This window comes from Pristiophorus japonicus, chromosome 13 (genome assembly GCF_044704955.1).
Source record: "Pristiophorus japonicus isolate sPriJap1 chromosome 13, sPriJap1.hap1, whole genome shotgun sequence".
NCBI classification, from domain to species: domain Eukaryota; kingdom Metazoa; phylum Chordata; class Chondrichthyes; family Pristiophoridae; genus Pristiophorus; species Pristiophorus japonicus.
The window spans coordinates 115,637,568-115,652,273 of record NC_091989.1 but is presented as its reverse complement, the minus strand read 5'-3'; the positions used below and the strand labels follow the sequence as shown (position 1 = coordinate 115,652,273).

General features: G+C 43.7%; 1 protein-coding gene across 1 annotated transcript in view; it reads right to left on the bottom strand.

Annotated features, from left to right (window-relative positions):
* Positions 1-14,706, bottom strand: part of cpne2 (copine II) — a 274,630-nt gene that overhangs the window by 242,558 nt on the left and 17,366 nt on the right. The window contains exon 6 of the mRNA XM_070897910.1: positions 6,786-6,875. Coding sequence (XP_070754011.1) covers positions 6,786-6,875 — 90 coding nt within the window. The remainder of the gene's footprint in view (positions 1-6,785; positions 6,876-14,706) is intronic.

The window sequence follows — 14,706 nt, the reverse complement described above, 5'->3', positions numbered from 1 at the left end:
GACCAGTCTAAAATTCCCTGTTATCTCTCTCCCTCCTTTTTTAAAAAGTGGGGTTACATTAGCTACCCTCCACTCCATAGGAACTGATCCAGAGTCAATGGAATGTTGGAAAATGACTGTCAATGCATCCACTATTTCCAAGGCCACCTCCTTAAGTACTCTGGGATGCAGTCCATCAGGCCCTGGGGATTTATCGGCCTTCAATCCCATCAATTTCCCCAACACAATTTCCCGACTAATAAGGATTTCCCTCAGTTCCTTCTCCTTACTAGACCCTCCGACCCCTTTTATATCCGGAAGGCTGTTTGTGTCCTCCTTAGTGAATACCGAACCAAAGTACTTGTTCAATTGGTCCGCCATTTCTTTGTTCCCAGTTATGACTTCCCCTGATTCTGACTGCAGAGGACCTACATTTGTCTTTACTAACCTTTTTCTCTTTACATATCTATAGAAACTTTTGCAATCCGTCTTAATGTTCCCTGCAAGCTTCTTCTCGTACTCCATTTTCCCTGCCCTAATCAAACCCTTTGTCCTCCTCTGCTGAGTTCTAAATTTCTCCCAGTTCCCGGGTTCGCTGCTATTTCTGGCCAATTTGTATGCCACTTCCTTGGCTTTAATACTATCCCTGATTTCCCTTGATAGCCACGGTTGAGCCACCTTCCCTTTTTTATTTTTACACCAGACAGGAATGTACAATTGTTGTAGTTCATCCATGCGGTCTCTAAATGTCTGCCATTGCCTATCCACAGTCAACCCCTTAAGTATCATTCGCCAATCTATCCTAGCCAATTCACGCCTCATACCTTCAAAGTTACCCTTCTTTAAGTTCTGGACCATGGTCTCTGAATTTACTGTTTCATTCACCATCCTAATGCAGAATTCCACCATATTATGGTCACTCTTCCCCAAGGGGCCTCGCACAACAAGATTGCTAATTAATCCTCTCTCATTACACAACACCCAGTCTAAGATGGCCTCCGCCATAGTTGGTTCCTCAACATATTGGTCTAAAAAACCATCCCTTATGCACTCCAGGAAATCCTCCTCCACCGTATTGCTTCCAGTTTGGTTAACCCAATCTATGAACCCATACTTCTGCTCAAGTGATAACCACAGATACATTCATGAATGTTCTAACTTTAAACAGATATCTGGGAAAGGATTGCATGTCGGTGGAAGAGACACAAGGGGCTCGAAATTCACCGTCCCCGAAAGGACGGCCATCGTGGCATTTGGGCAGTCAATCGAAAAAATCGATTGGCTGCCGTGGTCGGGTACTTTTCCCTCCCTGAGCCATATTCAGCTCGGGGAGGATTTCTGCGGTGTTCACTTCCACCGGAAACAGCGCGGTGAAGCTGCTGTAAAGGAGGATTTCCAACGGTGAGCTCTGTAGCGTGCGTGCTGACTACCACAGCAAAATTCACAGAGGAAAAGGTAGGACTTTTCCCGGCATTGCCCCCGCAAGGTTTTCGATGCGATGCTTGAACGAAACACTGCTGGAGACCTTTGGTAGGTGCAGGACATTCTGAAAAGGGAGGGGGAACAGCCAGTTGTCGTGGTGCACATTGGTACCAACGATATAGGTAAAAAAAGGGATGAGGTCCTACGAGACGAATTTAAGGAGCTAGGAGCTAAATTAAAACGTAGGACCTCAAAAGTTGTAATCTCTGGATTGCTACCAGTGCCACGTGCTAGTCAGAGTAGGAATCGCAGGATAGCTCAGATGAATACGTGGCTTGAGCAGGGAGGGATTAAAATTGCTGGGGCATTGCAACCGGTTCTGGGGGAGGTGGGACCAGTACAAACCGGATGGTCTGCACCTGGGCAGGACCGGAACCAATGTCCTAGGGGGAGTGTTTGCCAGTGCTGTTGGGGAGGAGTTAAACTAATACGGCAGGAGGATGGGAACCAATGCAGGGAGACAGAGGGAAATAAAATGGAGACAGAAGCAAAAGACAGAAAGGAGATGAGTAAAAGTGGAGGGCAGAGAAACCCAAGGCAAAAAACAAAAAGGGCCACTGTACAGCAAAATTCTAAAGGGACAAAGTGTAATAAAAAGGCAAGCATGAAAGCTCGGTACCTCAATGCGAGGCGTATTCGGAACCCAGGAGAGGGCTCTGAGCTAGTTCGAGTGGGTGAGAACTCAGATGAACAGGACCCCAAGAAAGAATGCAAAAGGCAGGAGGCAACAGAGCAGAGCAGCACTGGGGTAAGTGTAAACCACAAGGTGATAGGTAGCGACAATATGTATGGATATAAAGGGGCTGCAGAAGGGGTCAAAATTAAAAATCATGGTTTAAAAACTAGTATTAAAACACTCTACCTAAACCCACGCAGCATTCGAAATAAAGTAAATGAGTTGGCGGCACAAATCATTACAAATGGGTATGATTTGGTGGCCATTACAGAAACATGGTTGCAGGGTGGCTAAGACTGGGAATTAAACATACAGGGTTACCTGACAATTCGGAAGATAGACAAGAAGGGAAAGGAGGTGGGGTAGCTCTGTTAATAGAGGATGATATCAGGGCAGTTTTGAGAGACGATATTGGCTCTAATGAACAAAATGTTGAATCATTGTGGGTGGAGATTAGAGATAGTAAGGGGAAAAAGTCACTGGTGGGCGTAGTTTATAGGCCCCCAAATAATAACTTCATGGTGGGGCGGACAATAATCAAGGGAATAATGGAGGCATGTGAAAAATGAACGGCAGTAATCATGGGGGATTTTAACCTACATATTGATTGGTCAAATCAAATCGCACGGGGTAGCCTGGAGGAGGAATTCATAGAATGCATATGGGATTGTTTCTTAGAACAGTATGTTACAGAACCTACAAGGGAGCAAGCTATCTTAGATCTGGTCCTGTGTAATGAGACAGGAATAATAAACGATCTCCTAGTAAAAGATCCTCTCGGAATGAGTGATCACAGTATGGTTGAATTTGTAATACAGATTGAGGGTGAGGAAGTAGTGTCTCAAACGAGCGTACTATGCTTAAACAAAGGGGACTACAGTGGGATGAGGGCAGAGTTGGCTAAAGTAGACTGGGAACACAGACTAAACGGTGGCACAATTGAGGAACAGCAGAGGACTTTTAAGGAGCTCTTTCATAGTGCTCAACAAAAATATATTCCAGTGAAAAAGAAGGGCGGTAAGAGAAGGGATAACCAGCCGTGGATAACCAAGGAAATAAAGGAGAGTATCAAATTAAAAACCAATGCGTATAAGGTGGCCAAGGTTAGTGGGAAACTAGAAGATTGGGAAAATTTTAAACGACAGCAAAGATTGACTAAGAAAGCAATAAAGAAAGGAAAGATAGATTATGAAAGTAAACTTGCGCAAAACATAAAAAGATAGTAAAAGCTTTTACCGATATATAAAATGGAAGAGAGTGACTAAAGTAAATGTTGGTCCCTTAGAAGATGAGAAGGGGGATTTAATAATGGGAAATGTGGAAATGGCTGAGACCTTAAACAATTATTTTGCTTCCGTCTTCACAGTGGAAGACACAAAAACCATGCCAAAAATTGCTGGTCACGGGAATGTGGGAAGGGAGGACCTTGAGACAATCACTATCACTAGGGAGGTAGTGCTGGACAGGCTAATGGGACTCAAGGTAGACAAGTCCCCTGGTCCTGATGAAATGCATCCCAGGGTATTAAAAGAGATGGCGGAAGTTATAGCAGATGCATTCGTTATAATCTACCAAAATTCTCTGGACTCTGGGGAGGTACCAGCGGATTGGAGAGCAGCTAATGTAACGCCTCTGTTTAAAAAAGGGGGCAGACAAAAGGCAGGTAACTATAGGCCGGTTAGTTTAACATCTGTAGTGGGGAAAATGCTTGAAGCTATCATTAAGGAAGAAATAGCGGGACATCTAGATAGGAATAGTGCAATCAAGCAGAAGCAACATGGATTCATGAAGGGGAAATCATGTTTAACTAATTTACTGGAATTCTTTGAGGATATAACGAGCATGGTGGATAGAGGTGTACCGATGGATGTGGTGTATTTAGATTTCCAAAAGGCATTTGATAAGGTGCCACACAAAAGGTTACTGCAGAAGATCAAGGTACGCGGAGTCAGAGGAAATGTATTAGCATGGATAGAGAATTGGCTGGCTAACTGAAAGCAGAGTCGGGATAAATGGGTCCTTTTCGGGTTGGAAATCGGTGGTTAGTGGTGTGCCGCTGGGATCGGTGCTGGGACCACAACTGTTTACAATATACATAGATGACCTGGAAGAGGGGACAGAGTGTAGTGTAACAAAATTTGCAGATGACACAAAGATTAGTGGGAAAGCGGGTTGTGTAGAGGACACAGAGAGGCTGCAAAGAGATATAGATAGGTTAAGCGAATGGGCTAAGGTTTGGCAGATGGAATACAATGTCAGAAAATGTGAGGTCATCCACCTTGGGTAAAAAAACAGTAAAAGGGAATATTATTTGAATGGGGAAAAATTACAACATGCTGCGGTGCAGAGGGACCTGGGGGTCCTTGTGCATGAATCCCAAAAAGTTAGTTTGCAGGTGCAGCAGGTAATCAGAAAGGCGAATGGAATGTTGGCCTTCATTGCGAGAGGGATGGAGTACAAAAGCAGGGAGGTCCTGCTGCAACTGTACAGGGTATTGGTGAGGCCACACCTGGAGTACTGCGTGCAGTTTTGGTCACCTTACTTAAGGAAGGATATACTAGCTTTGGAGGGGGTACAGAGACGATTCACGAGGCTGATTCCGGAGATGAGGGGGTTACCTTATGATGATAGATTGAGTAGACTGGGTCTTTACTCGTTGGAGTTCAGAAGGATGAGGGGTGATCTTATAGAAACATTTAAAATAATGAAAGGGATAGACAAGATAGAGGCAGAGAGGTTGTTTCCACTGGTTGGGGAGACTAGAACTAGGGGGCACAGCCTCAAAATACGGGGGAGCCAATTTAAAACCGAGTTGAGAAGGAATTTCTTCTCCCAGAGGGTTGTGAATCTGTGGAATTCTCTGCCCAAGGAAGCAGTTGAGGCTAGCTCATTGAATGTATTCATATCACAGATAGATAGATTTTTAACCAATAAGGGAATTAAGGGTTACTGGGAGCGGGCGGGTAAGTGGAGCTGAGTCCATGGCCAGATCAGCCATGATCTTATTGAATGGTGGAGCAGGCTCGAGGGGCTAGATGGCCTACTCCTGTTCCTAATTCTTATGTTATGTTCTATAAATAGTTTTATAACTTATTAGTGTTTTTATTTTATTTTTCAGCATGCATTCACAGTATTTATCTTTTAATATAGTTTTATTAATTGTTAGTGCTTTTATTTCATTTTCCTTGGTCCACGGTATTTAAGCTTTTGATATAATTTTATTAATTGTTTTGGCTCCATTAAACATGCTGAATGCTGCTCAGAGGTTTGCACATACCGCTGTACTTTTGTACAACTTTCAGGCCTGACTCTTTCGTGGACTGCAGAGACCTGCTTGGCAGGGTTCCCCCTGAGGATGGGAGGAGTGTTGGGAGGGCGACTGCTGGTACACCTGCTCAGAGGCAGGGCGGCACGCGGGAAATGGTGCCGCCGTCAGCACCATGCAGAGAGGAAGCGTGCAAGGGAGAGAGCAGCCATGATTCGTTCATTCTGCACCAGACCAGTGTGCCCGACATCTTCACTGGCCCGAATCAGGATTGTGGTTGGCTGCTTGGGGACAAGGGATATCCCCTGTGGCTGCTCACTCCTCTGCAGAACCCCAGGGCAGTGTCAGAGCATGCATACAATGACGCTCATTGTGCCACCAGGTACATCATCAGGCAGTGTATAAGCATCCTTAAGCAGAGGTTCTGGTCTCTGGACTGCTCTGGTGGCACCTTGCCGTATTCTCCTCAATGGGTCTCCATAATCGTTGTGGTCTGCTGCATACTACACAACCTGGCCATCATGAGGGGCCAGCTGCTGGAGGTTGAGCCAGCAGTACCACCTGAGGAGAAGGAGGAGGCGCCCCAGAGCTAGGACCCATCGCCACCCTGGAAGGGCCGGGTGCAGACTGGCCAACACCCTTCTGGGAGTGTGCGTCCTCACATATATGGAGGTGCCTAACACCTCCCCTGCAATCTCCCTCCATGCATTATGTACTGGCGGTCTGCCAGGTCTCCCCATGTCAGGAAACAGTATTCTTCTTCTGTCCTCCACACTGTCCATCAGTGTCTCCAGCTCCATATCAGTGAACCTGTTGGCTCTCCTTGCACCTCTTACACCAGCCGTCCTTTCAACCTCCTTCCAAACTCCTTCCCCCCTCAGGGCCTTGCTACAAGCCCAGACCTTTAAAAAGGCCAGGGACCAGCTGGCTCATTGGAAACCCTTACCTGCATGCTGAAATTCTCAGTGGCGACAACGCTCAAATTAAGACAGCCACACCGCTGAAAAACGCACTTTGGAAGGGTTCATTAGCCCTGGAACCCATTTGTTCACTTTTGGGAGTTGAATATGGGGTGGCCCAGCCACAAAAAAATTTCAGCACTAATGGCCACAAAAAGGTGGGGGGAGCACCAGCTTTCCAGTGGTACTGAATTTCGGGCCAAAGGAATAATCTACATAAATGAGCATATTCTGAACAGAAAGTACCAACGGTGAGGCATCTAAATGCAGCAGTGATCGGTTTGTTATAGATCTAATCGGAACAGTGCTGTATATATCCTTTCCTAGAGTGTCTTTATCTTGGGTGCCACTGCAGTGTCCTTTAGTAAGTGACTTCAGTTTTAACTTCCAATAGGAAAGATCAATAAATAAAGACCCAAATTACCTTTATGGTTTTTTCCACATCTCCGTTACACAGGGAGACTAGTGGTATGCTGAAAGGTTTCCAGACAGGATCAAGCGTATTCTTTATAACCTGCAAAACAAATGAGAAAATGGTCGGCAACACCACAGGCAACATCCCTCCAGAATCACTTAGCCCCGTCTCCTGTTTAGTCAGTGTAGCAATTCCCAATGTCGGCCGAGATAACATCGGCGAGTAAAATAAAATCCCATTAAAAAGTACCTTGTGAGCTCCCTCGGTGGCTCACCGAATTTAGCCTAGGCATCTCCAAGCCATTTGGACCAGAAATGCCTGAAGCTTGAGCCCTAGTCTGTGCTGAGTTAGTTTACCTTAGCATGGGTATCACTGGGTTAAAAGAAGGGAAAATCAACCCTGGCTCGAGTGTCTGACTGCTCTCCAGCAACCCCTCCTGGAATTGCATATATGCAAGCAAACCTTGGGTGACATAATTGGGGTTGGCAGCAATGCTCCTGCGGTCTGATAGCCAGCCAACTCCAACCTTTGAGGCTCATACCACAATAATTCACTATGAATAATGGCCAATTGAGTGAGGTATTGCAGGGCCTCCGACAACTGTAAAACCAGTATAGTGAGCACCTTCAGGAGAGGAGGGGTGGGAAGAAAATTGGTGAGGGGATTCAAATGTTGTATTATTATTAGCAACAAACTTGTATTCAAAGAGGAAATGGGGATTAAAGTAGTGCAGCAGGATGAATACTGGTCCTCTGGCTCAGGTTTGGTGCCAGTCCAGACCATGACATCAAGTACAAATCAGTTTTGGAGTAGTTTCAGCTCAGTTCCCAGCACACAAAGTACCACTGTCTACCGATTTGGCAATCCCACAGTACCACTGAGAAAGGCAAAAGTGACAAAAGGGGTTTGAAGTGGAAGGGTCACATTGATGCAGAGCGGAGACAGTGTGAAGTTAGTGCAACTGAATATTGGCTATGGAGTAGGCGGGCGATGTGATACTGCCCGTTTCTGTGCTATCGCCCAACACAAATTTCTATCCCATAATGACCTGGGAGTACTTGGGTGCCGGGAGAAAATGTTCCATTCCTCATTTTGATAAACAAAGGTGCTTTCCAGCTAAAATTCTAAAAAGAGCTAAAATTCATCTAACGTAAATGAAAATGGAATAGAGTCAGAAGTAAAATCTCTGATGACGGTTCAAAGTGAAATTCTCTTCAAAAGGTCCTTCTTTGCTGTCAAGCTTTCCTTGGCTTGAGGTATGGGTCAGTCTGGGCCAAGTACTTCTCAAAAGCAGATGCTCTCTTGTCCAGCAAGACTAATTAGCTCACTTTTCCTTCCCAATGTGGAATATTCCATCTAAATGCTTTGGTGAGCACTGGTTCAGCGCCCCTCAGTGAGGACATGGAGGAGTCCAAGTTTTCAAAGAGATCAACACTCAGGTCCAAGCTAGCAGTTATACCACTGTCCCTTGGGCTTTGGTTATCAGGAACAAAGGCTTCAAAAACAAAGTATCTGGTTTTAATAATTTCATATTTCAGGTTCTAATCTCATGATTATGTTTTTTTCAGCTTTGGAACCTTGGTTCAAAGCTAGCCCCGACATGTGGGATCAAAGTCTCCTGTTTATTGGTTGTGAAGATTCTGCACAAAATTGCTTGGGTCATCTCAGTTTCTTGTGGGAGAGCATCTACCATAATTCAGTACAAACAGGCACTCTCACTCAGAGCTCCTAATGATGACTGGTATGGGAAATTAAAACATCCACAACTGGTGTCGTTGCTCTCCTGAGATTGGGGGTAGTAAAGGAAGCTTTAGGCTGCATCTAACCCAGGATATCCGAAGCCTGGGAGTGTTTGACACTAACACAGACCGCCAAAACTGGAAACAACTTTACATTTATCATCACCACCTTTTCAAAGCACAGATAACCAGTCCCTCCAAGCAGCAATATTAAATTTGTGACAGTAATGTTAATTTTAGCAATATCTGTAAAAGCTATTTGATCAGTTTTATCCTTCAGTGCAAGACCTATGCCGAGGGGGAGAGGGGAGGGAAGACATGTTGTGTGACGAGAGAGAAAACATCTCCTGTTTATTGATCTTTTCCCTCATAAGTATGATTTTATATATTTACTTCAAATAATACGAGGAAGCAATAAGTGTAAAAATAAATTTGCAATAGAACTAGAAGTGTCTCAATTGACCTTTGCAGCAGAGCTGGGAGACAATGAAGTGATTCATATGCAATAAAATCTCTCCACTCAAGCTGTGCTTTTAAAAAGGCATTTTATATCGTATGTGTCTGACGTGACACAAATTCTAACCAGGTACTCTTGTAATTGTCACATTTAAAATATACAACCATTCATTATTGCCTCCTCAACATGGGTTATTTGGCAGCAGTGCATGATGTTTGTTTTTGCCATTGTTAATAGGATTTTGTGTGTGTGTTTGCGTAGATGAGCCAAAAAATGACTAATATAATACCTCGTTCAGTAAAAGCTAGAGAATTCATTTGAAGAAGCATATGGCTGAGTGAGCAAAGTCAGGATGGTCCCAATTTAATCTTTGACCTGTGCAAGATTAGTTAATCTCAGGTCAAGCTTTCATGGTGTGGGCACTGTGATTATCCTCAGTGGTATCAGCTTTGACTCTGAGGGAGCACTGCATTGTCGAAGGTGCTGTCTTTCGGATGGGGCATTAAACCGAAGCCCTGTCTGCTCTCTTAGGTGGACGTAAAATATCCCTTGGCACTATTTCGAAGAAGAGCAGGGAGATTATCCCTGGTGTGCTGGCTACTATTTAGCTCTCAATCAACATAACAAAAACAGATTATCTGGTCATTATCACATTGCTGTTTGTGGGAGCTTGCTGTGCGCAAATTAGCTGCCACATTTCCCACATTACAACAGTGACTACACTTCCAAAAAAAGTACTTCATTGGCTGTAAAGCATTTTGAGACGTCCGTTGGACATGAAAGGCACTATATAAATGCAAGTCTTTCTTTCTTTCAGTGTCCTATGCTAGGGAGGGGGTTTTAAAAAGGAAAATCAGCAACAGGTGGAATTTTCTGTGTATTTGTGCCTGGAGGCACACCTCATGGGATGTAAAATACACAGCGCAAAAGAGCGAGGAAACACTGGTGTGGGTTTGATACACTAGGCTTGAATTTCCTTGCTCTTTTACGCCCATCTTTTGATCCCAGCGCCTGAACATATCTCGGCTCATTGCAACAGGACTAGACAGCCACACACACACACTTTCTGCAATTGCACTGGCACAAAACAGGTACACAATTACAAGAACTAGAACTAGAACCAGAACCCAGAATATTAGGCACAGCAGGAAACAAAGTACGTTTCCTGGTGCCTTAATGCAATGTTTAAGCAATTGTTTGTTTAATTTATCTTCACTGATACCTGCACTGTTTTTTTGAGTGCATTTTAAAGGCATCAGTATAAGTCACATTAAAAATTGAAAAGCTTCCACGATTGCTTGTTCTTAAACAAGCTGTGCTAATGTGAACGAATGATAGCTGGCTTGAAACTTTAATTTTCTTACTTAGAGAAGTAATATATTGTGTGCGTTCCACACTTTCCTCAGGCCCTGATTGTCTATGCTGATTTTTACATTTTGAGGAGAGATTGGCAGGACATTTAGGCGTAAATTGATAATTGGCAAAATAGCCGCACGAATGGGGGTAACTCATGATGTAATTTCCCAATTACGTCCCCATGGGAAATTCCTCATTCTTAATGAGTCCTTCTGGAAAGTGTATACATCAGACGAGTTCAGAATCAGGTTCAACTGCGCCAAACCCCCAAAACAGGACACACACAGGGGTTAAAGGTTGCTGGTGCCAATGGATCTGTATCCCTACATGAGTCACCACCTTCAGGAGAGAGAGGGAGAAGATCTTGGGGGGAGGGGGGGGGGGGAAGGAGTTTTACATATTGTAGCTTTTTTCATTTTTTCACCCAGATAGAAACTTGAAGCTTCAAATGTTCATATTGTATATAAAGACACTCCACGCATAGTCGCTATTAAAACATTAAATCAATACTTATTTTCAACTGAATTCTCAAAAGTGTTCATGTACATATATATTTTATGAAGCCATTGTACATTCTGCTTGCACAGTGCTTGCAGGAGGAGTACATAGATACCTCCAGATTCTTTGCAATGACCAGGCTTGTGCTGGGAGTAATGCGCATCAAGGGATTGAGGCAACTTGGCTGGTTTTTGTCTCTGGGGATTAGTTAGACCATGTGACGGGGGAGGTTCTTGCCTTCTAGTGACTGTCTCGGCCAGACTGACTGCCTTTCATGGTCAGTGGGTAGGGAGGTGGAGCAGTTTATGTTACATGAGCTTCCAAGAGCAGGTCCCAGATGGCTCGATATTTCTCCAGCTCCATGTTGAGGCCAAACAGCCCTCGTTCTGACTGGAGTATGCCCCACATGTGCTTGAACCATAGCGGGCAGCTGCACCGTCACATAGCTTGCAGTGAGAACTGTGTTAGCCTGAACACTGCAGGGGAGTGCTTGCTCCCTAGTGGGTAGGCACAGCAAACAGTGGGCTGATTCTCTGAAAATGTAAGACCAGTTGTGGTCCTTGTGGTCTCCTAGTTGAATGTAGGAACGTGTCAAGAATGTGTGCAAGAGGATTCCTTCTGGCCACAGCCCCTCTAGCAGTCATATGGTCATCATCATCATAGGCAGTCCCTGGGAATCGAGGAAGATTTGCTTCCACACTTAACATGCGTTCTTAGGTGGCTGAACAGTCCAATACGAGAACCACAGACCCTGTCACAGGTGAGACAGATATTCATTGAGGGAAGGGATGGGTGGGACTGGTTTTCCGCATGCATTTCCCCGGCCTGCACTTGATTTCTGCATGCTCTCGGCAACGAGACTCGAGGAGCTCAGCGCCCTCCTGGATGCACCTCCTCCATTTAGGGCGGTCTTTGGCCAAGGACTCCCAGGTGTCAGTGAGGATGTTGCACTTTATCAGGAAGGCTTTGAGGGTATGGTATGGAGGGCTGAAATCTCTGGAGATGGGAGTGGGATATGGTATCTGTGATTTATGATACTGATGCCTTTCGTTCATCTTATTGTAGGTGGTGGTGCTAAGGGATGGAAAGACAGGTAGTTGCTTTTATTGATATTTTCATAGCCCTCCGCCTCTCACCCACAATGTTCTTGCAGATTGGCCAAGCAGAAGCATCCTCCTGAAGGATTGGACCTGGTCCAGATAGATCTAATGTCCGGAGACAAAGTTGCACTGCTACGCAGAGCCCTAAATAACTTCTCCCGATGTGCAGCTGATAAGGTCGCATGAGAGTCAAAACCTGTGACTCTCTGCCTGGGATACCTGTCTTATTTCAGAGGATATGGGAAATCACTCCCCCCACCGCTTCCCACCCCTCTCCCCCTCTTCCCTCACTGCAAGCTTTAGACAGATTTAGGCATAGCAGATCAGGTTCTACTCTCCAAATGAATCTCTGCCTCACAGATATCTTCGCTACCATTGTCCAAATAGTTTTTTCAGGCCCCTAGTTGGTTCTTGGAATTTTACTTTAATTACTTTAGTGGGTTAGCGAGAAACTCGAGAGATTTCTGTACTGAGTATTTAGCTCCACCAGCAGGTCCATAACGTACACTCAGTATATCGGAAGGGACGCCCCCAATGACACATATGGTTTTCCATTGATGCTTCATGGCATAAACCCCCAGTGTACAAACCCGGCTACATTAGGTGAACCATTTATGGTTCCCGTGCTAGCAACAGTTTGCCAATCATTTCAAAGGTTACAGTGCTTTGGGGGTCATACTGCAATTTCATGAATCAATCAGCTACCGTTAATTAAAATAAAAGGCAATGGAGGAAAAGAAAAATCTCTTTGCGGTGGAGCACGATGGCAGCATTTTGCACCAAACTTCAAGAAAGAAGCTTATTATTTTGAAATAAGACAACGGCCTGTATGTTTCCCTGATTCTGCTCTAATAACCGATGTTACAAATTTACAGCCATTTCTGCAGATGGCCCACACTCTCCTCGACACGTGTTATTTTTAATGAGTAACTGGGCCGCTTTTAATGAGTAGCCTTTACTTGCTGTTATTTTAGTCAGTAGGGTGCCACTGAATAATATTAATTTGATCATTTAAAATGATTTCCCAGTGTGATTTCACATCTGAAAACCCGGAACTCTGGAGGAAATGACTATGTATAACATAACACAAATGCTGAAGCCATTTCCTTTCCAGCGTGAAAATGGAAAGGAACTTACAAAAACATAAATAAACATTGCTCTCTCTCTTACACACACACAGTTGGAAGTTTGATATATTGGGGTCAGGTTATATAAGGTTTCAATACAGATGGTAGGAAATGCTGTGAAAGGAGCAGGGGATGTAGGGAAGATAAGGGAGAAAAACAGGAAGGTAATAAGGCAGAAATCAGAAGGAAGGGGATTTAAAAGAGTACGATTGCCAAACAGAGGCAGGTTTGAGTTACATGTATATAAATTCATAAAACATTTTCACTAAAATTGGTCAGCTGCAGGTAAATACTGCAATTGGAGAGGTACGATATAAAAGCATCAAGAGAGGTGTGGCTTAGACTATGTCAGGTCTGGGTTGTAAACATTATTATAAAATAATCGGGACGGATTCAGCGGGAAACAAAATATTGGTATTATTCAAAGATCCATTATAACACTGAAATGCGAGAATGATCCAGGGAATGGTGCAAATGCTGAATCTGTTAGGTTGGATTTAAGGAATAAGAAAGGGACTGAAACTCTAATAGGAGTTTATTACAAATGGCCGATAAGAGGCAATGTGATAAGGAGATACGTAGACAAGTATACGGAAATAATGAGGCCAAACTAATAATAGTTGATTTTAATTATGCAGATAAACTGGGGTAAAAGTAGTGGAAGTGGCGACGAAGGGGAGGGTTTTTAAAAAATGTGTCCAGGACTGTCTTCTAGATTAGTAAATTTTTAATACAAATATAACATCAGAAAAAGCTGGGAATCCTCAGTGGGTAAGGCAGCATCCGCGTGCCCGCTTACTTGCAAATGCCGTGGTTTGATGATGTCATTGGCATTGCAATGTAATTTTTACTTCAAATCGCGGGAGGCCCGCACATTGGCAAACCCCCAAGAGAAACCTGGCAGGAGTATCATGTTGTGCTTGTGGATTACGAGCATTATTGTGTTAACATATTGAGCAATGATGAGGAAAATAAACATTGCCATAAGAGACTTGTAACAGCTATTTACATAATGAAGAGATTTTCCAACTAGGTTGAAATCAAATGGACCATGGTACAAATCTAATAACATTGCTCTTTAATAAACAACCTATTGACATCCTAATCAAAGCATTCATTCCCTTGGCAAACTGTTGCTATGCTTAGATAGAACTAAACTATAACAGCAACAAAGATCAGTCCAACATTCAAGTGCTGTATTAATGCAATTTCTTCTTTAATGGCTGACATCCTGACCAATAAAATCTATTTAATTAATTAATGTTGCAATGTTCAAGTCATACCCTTACCTAACAACAGTCTATCTACCTCAGTCTTGAAAGCTCCAATTGTCCCAGCATCTGCAACCTTTTGGGAGAGAGAGTTCCAGATTTCTACTATGTTTTGTGTAAAAAGTACTTCCTGATTTCCCTCCTAAATGACCTAGCTCTAATTTTAAGATTTTGAGTACCTGGATCAGATCACCCTTCATGCTTCTATATTAATGGGTGCACAAGGTGCCAGAAGAAAAGGATAGATTGCCTCTGCATTCATAGAACTGAGTGGGTGAATGAGGATAAAGTGAGCAAGATAGAAAAATACATTGTTAATGAGACAAAAATAAGACACAGAAAGAGAGATAGTAAGAGATAAATTAGAAAGGAGGAATAGAGA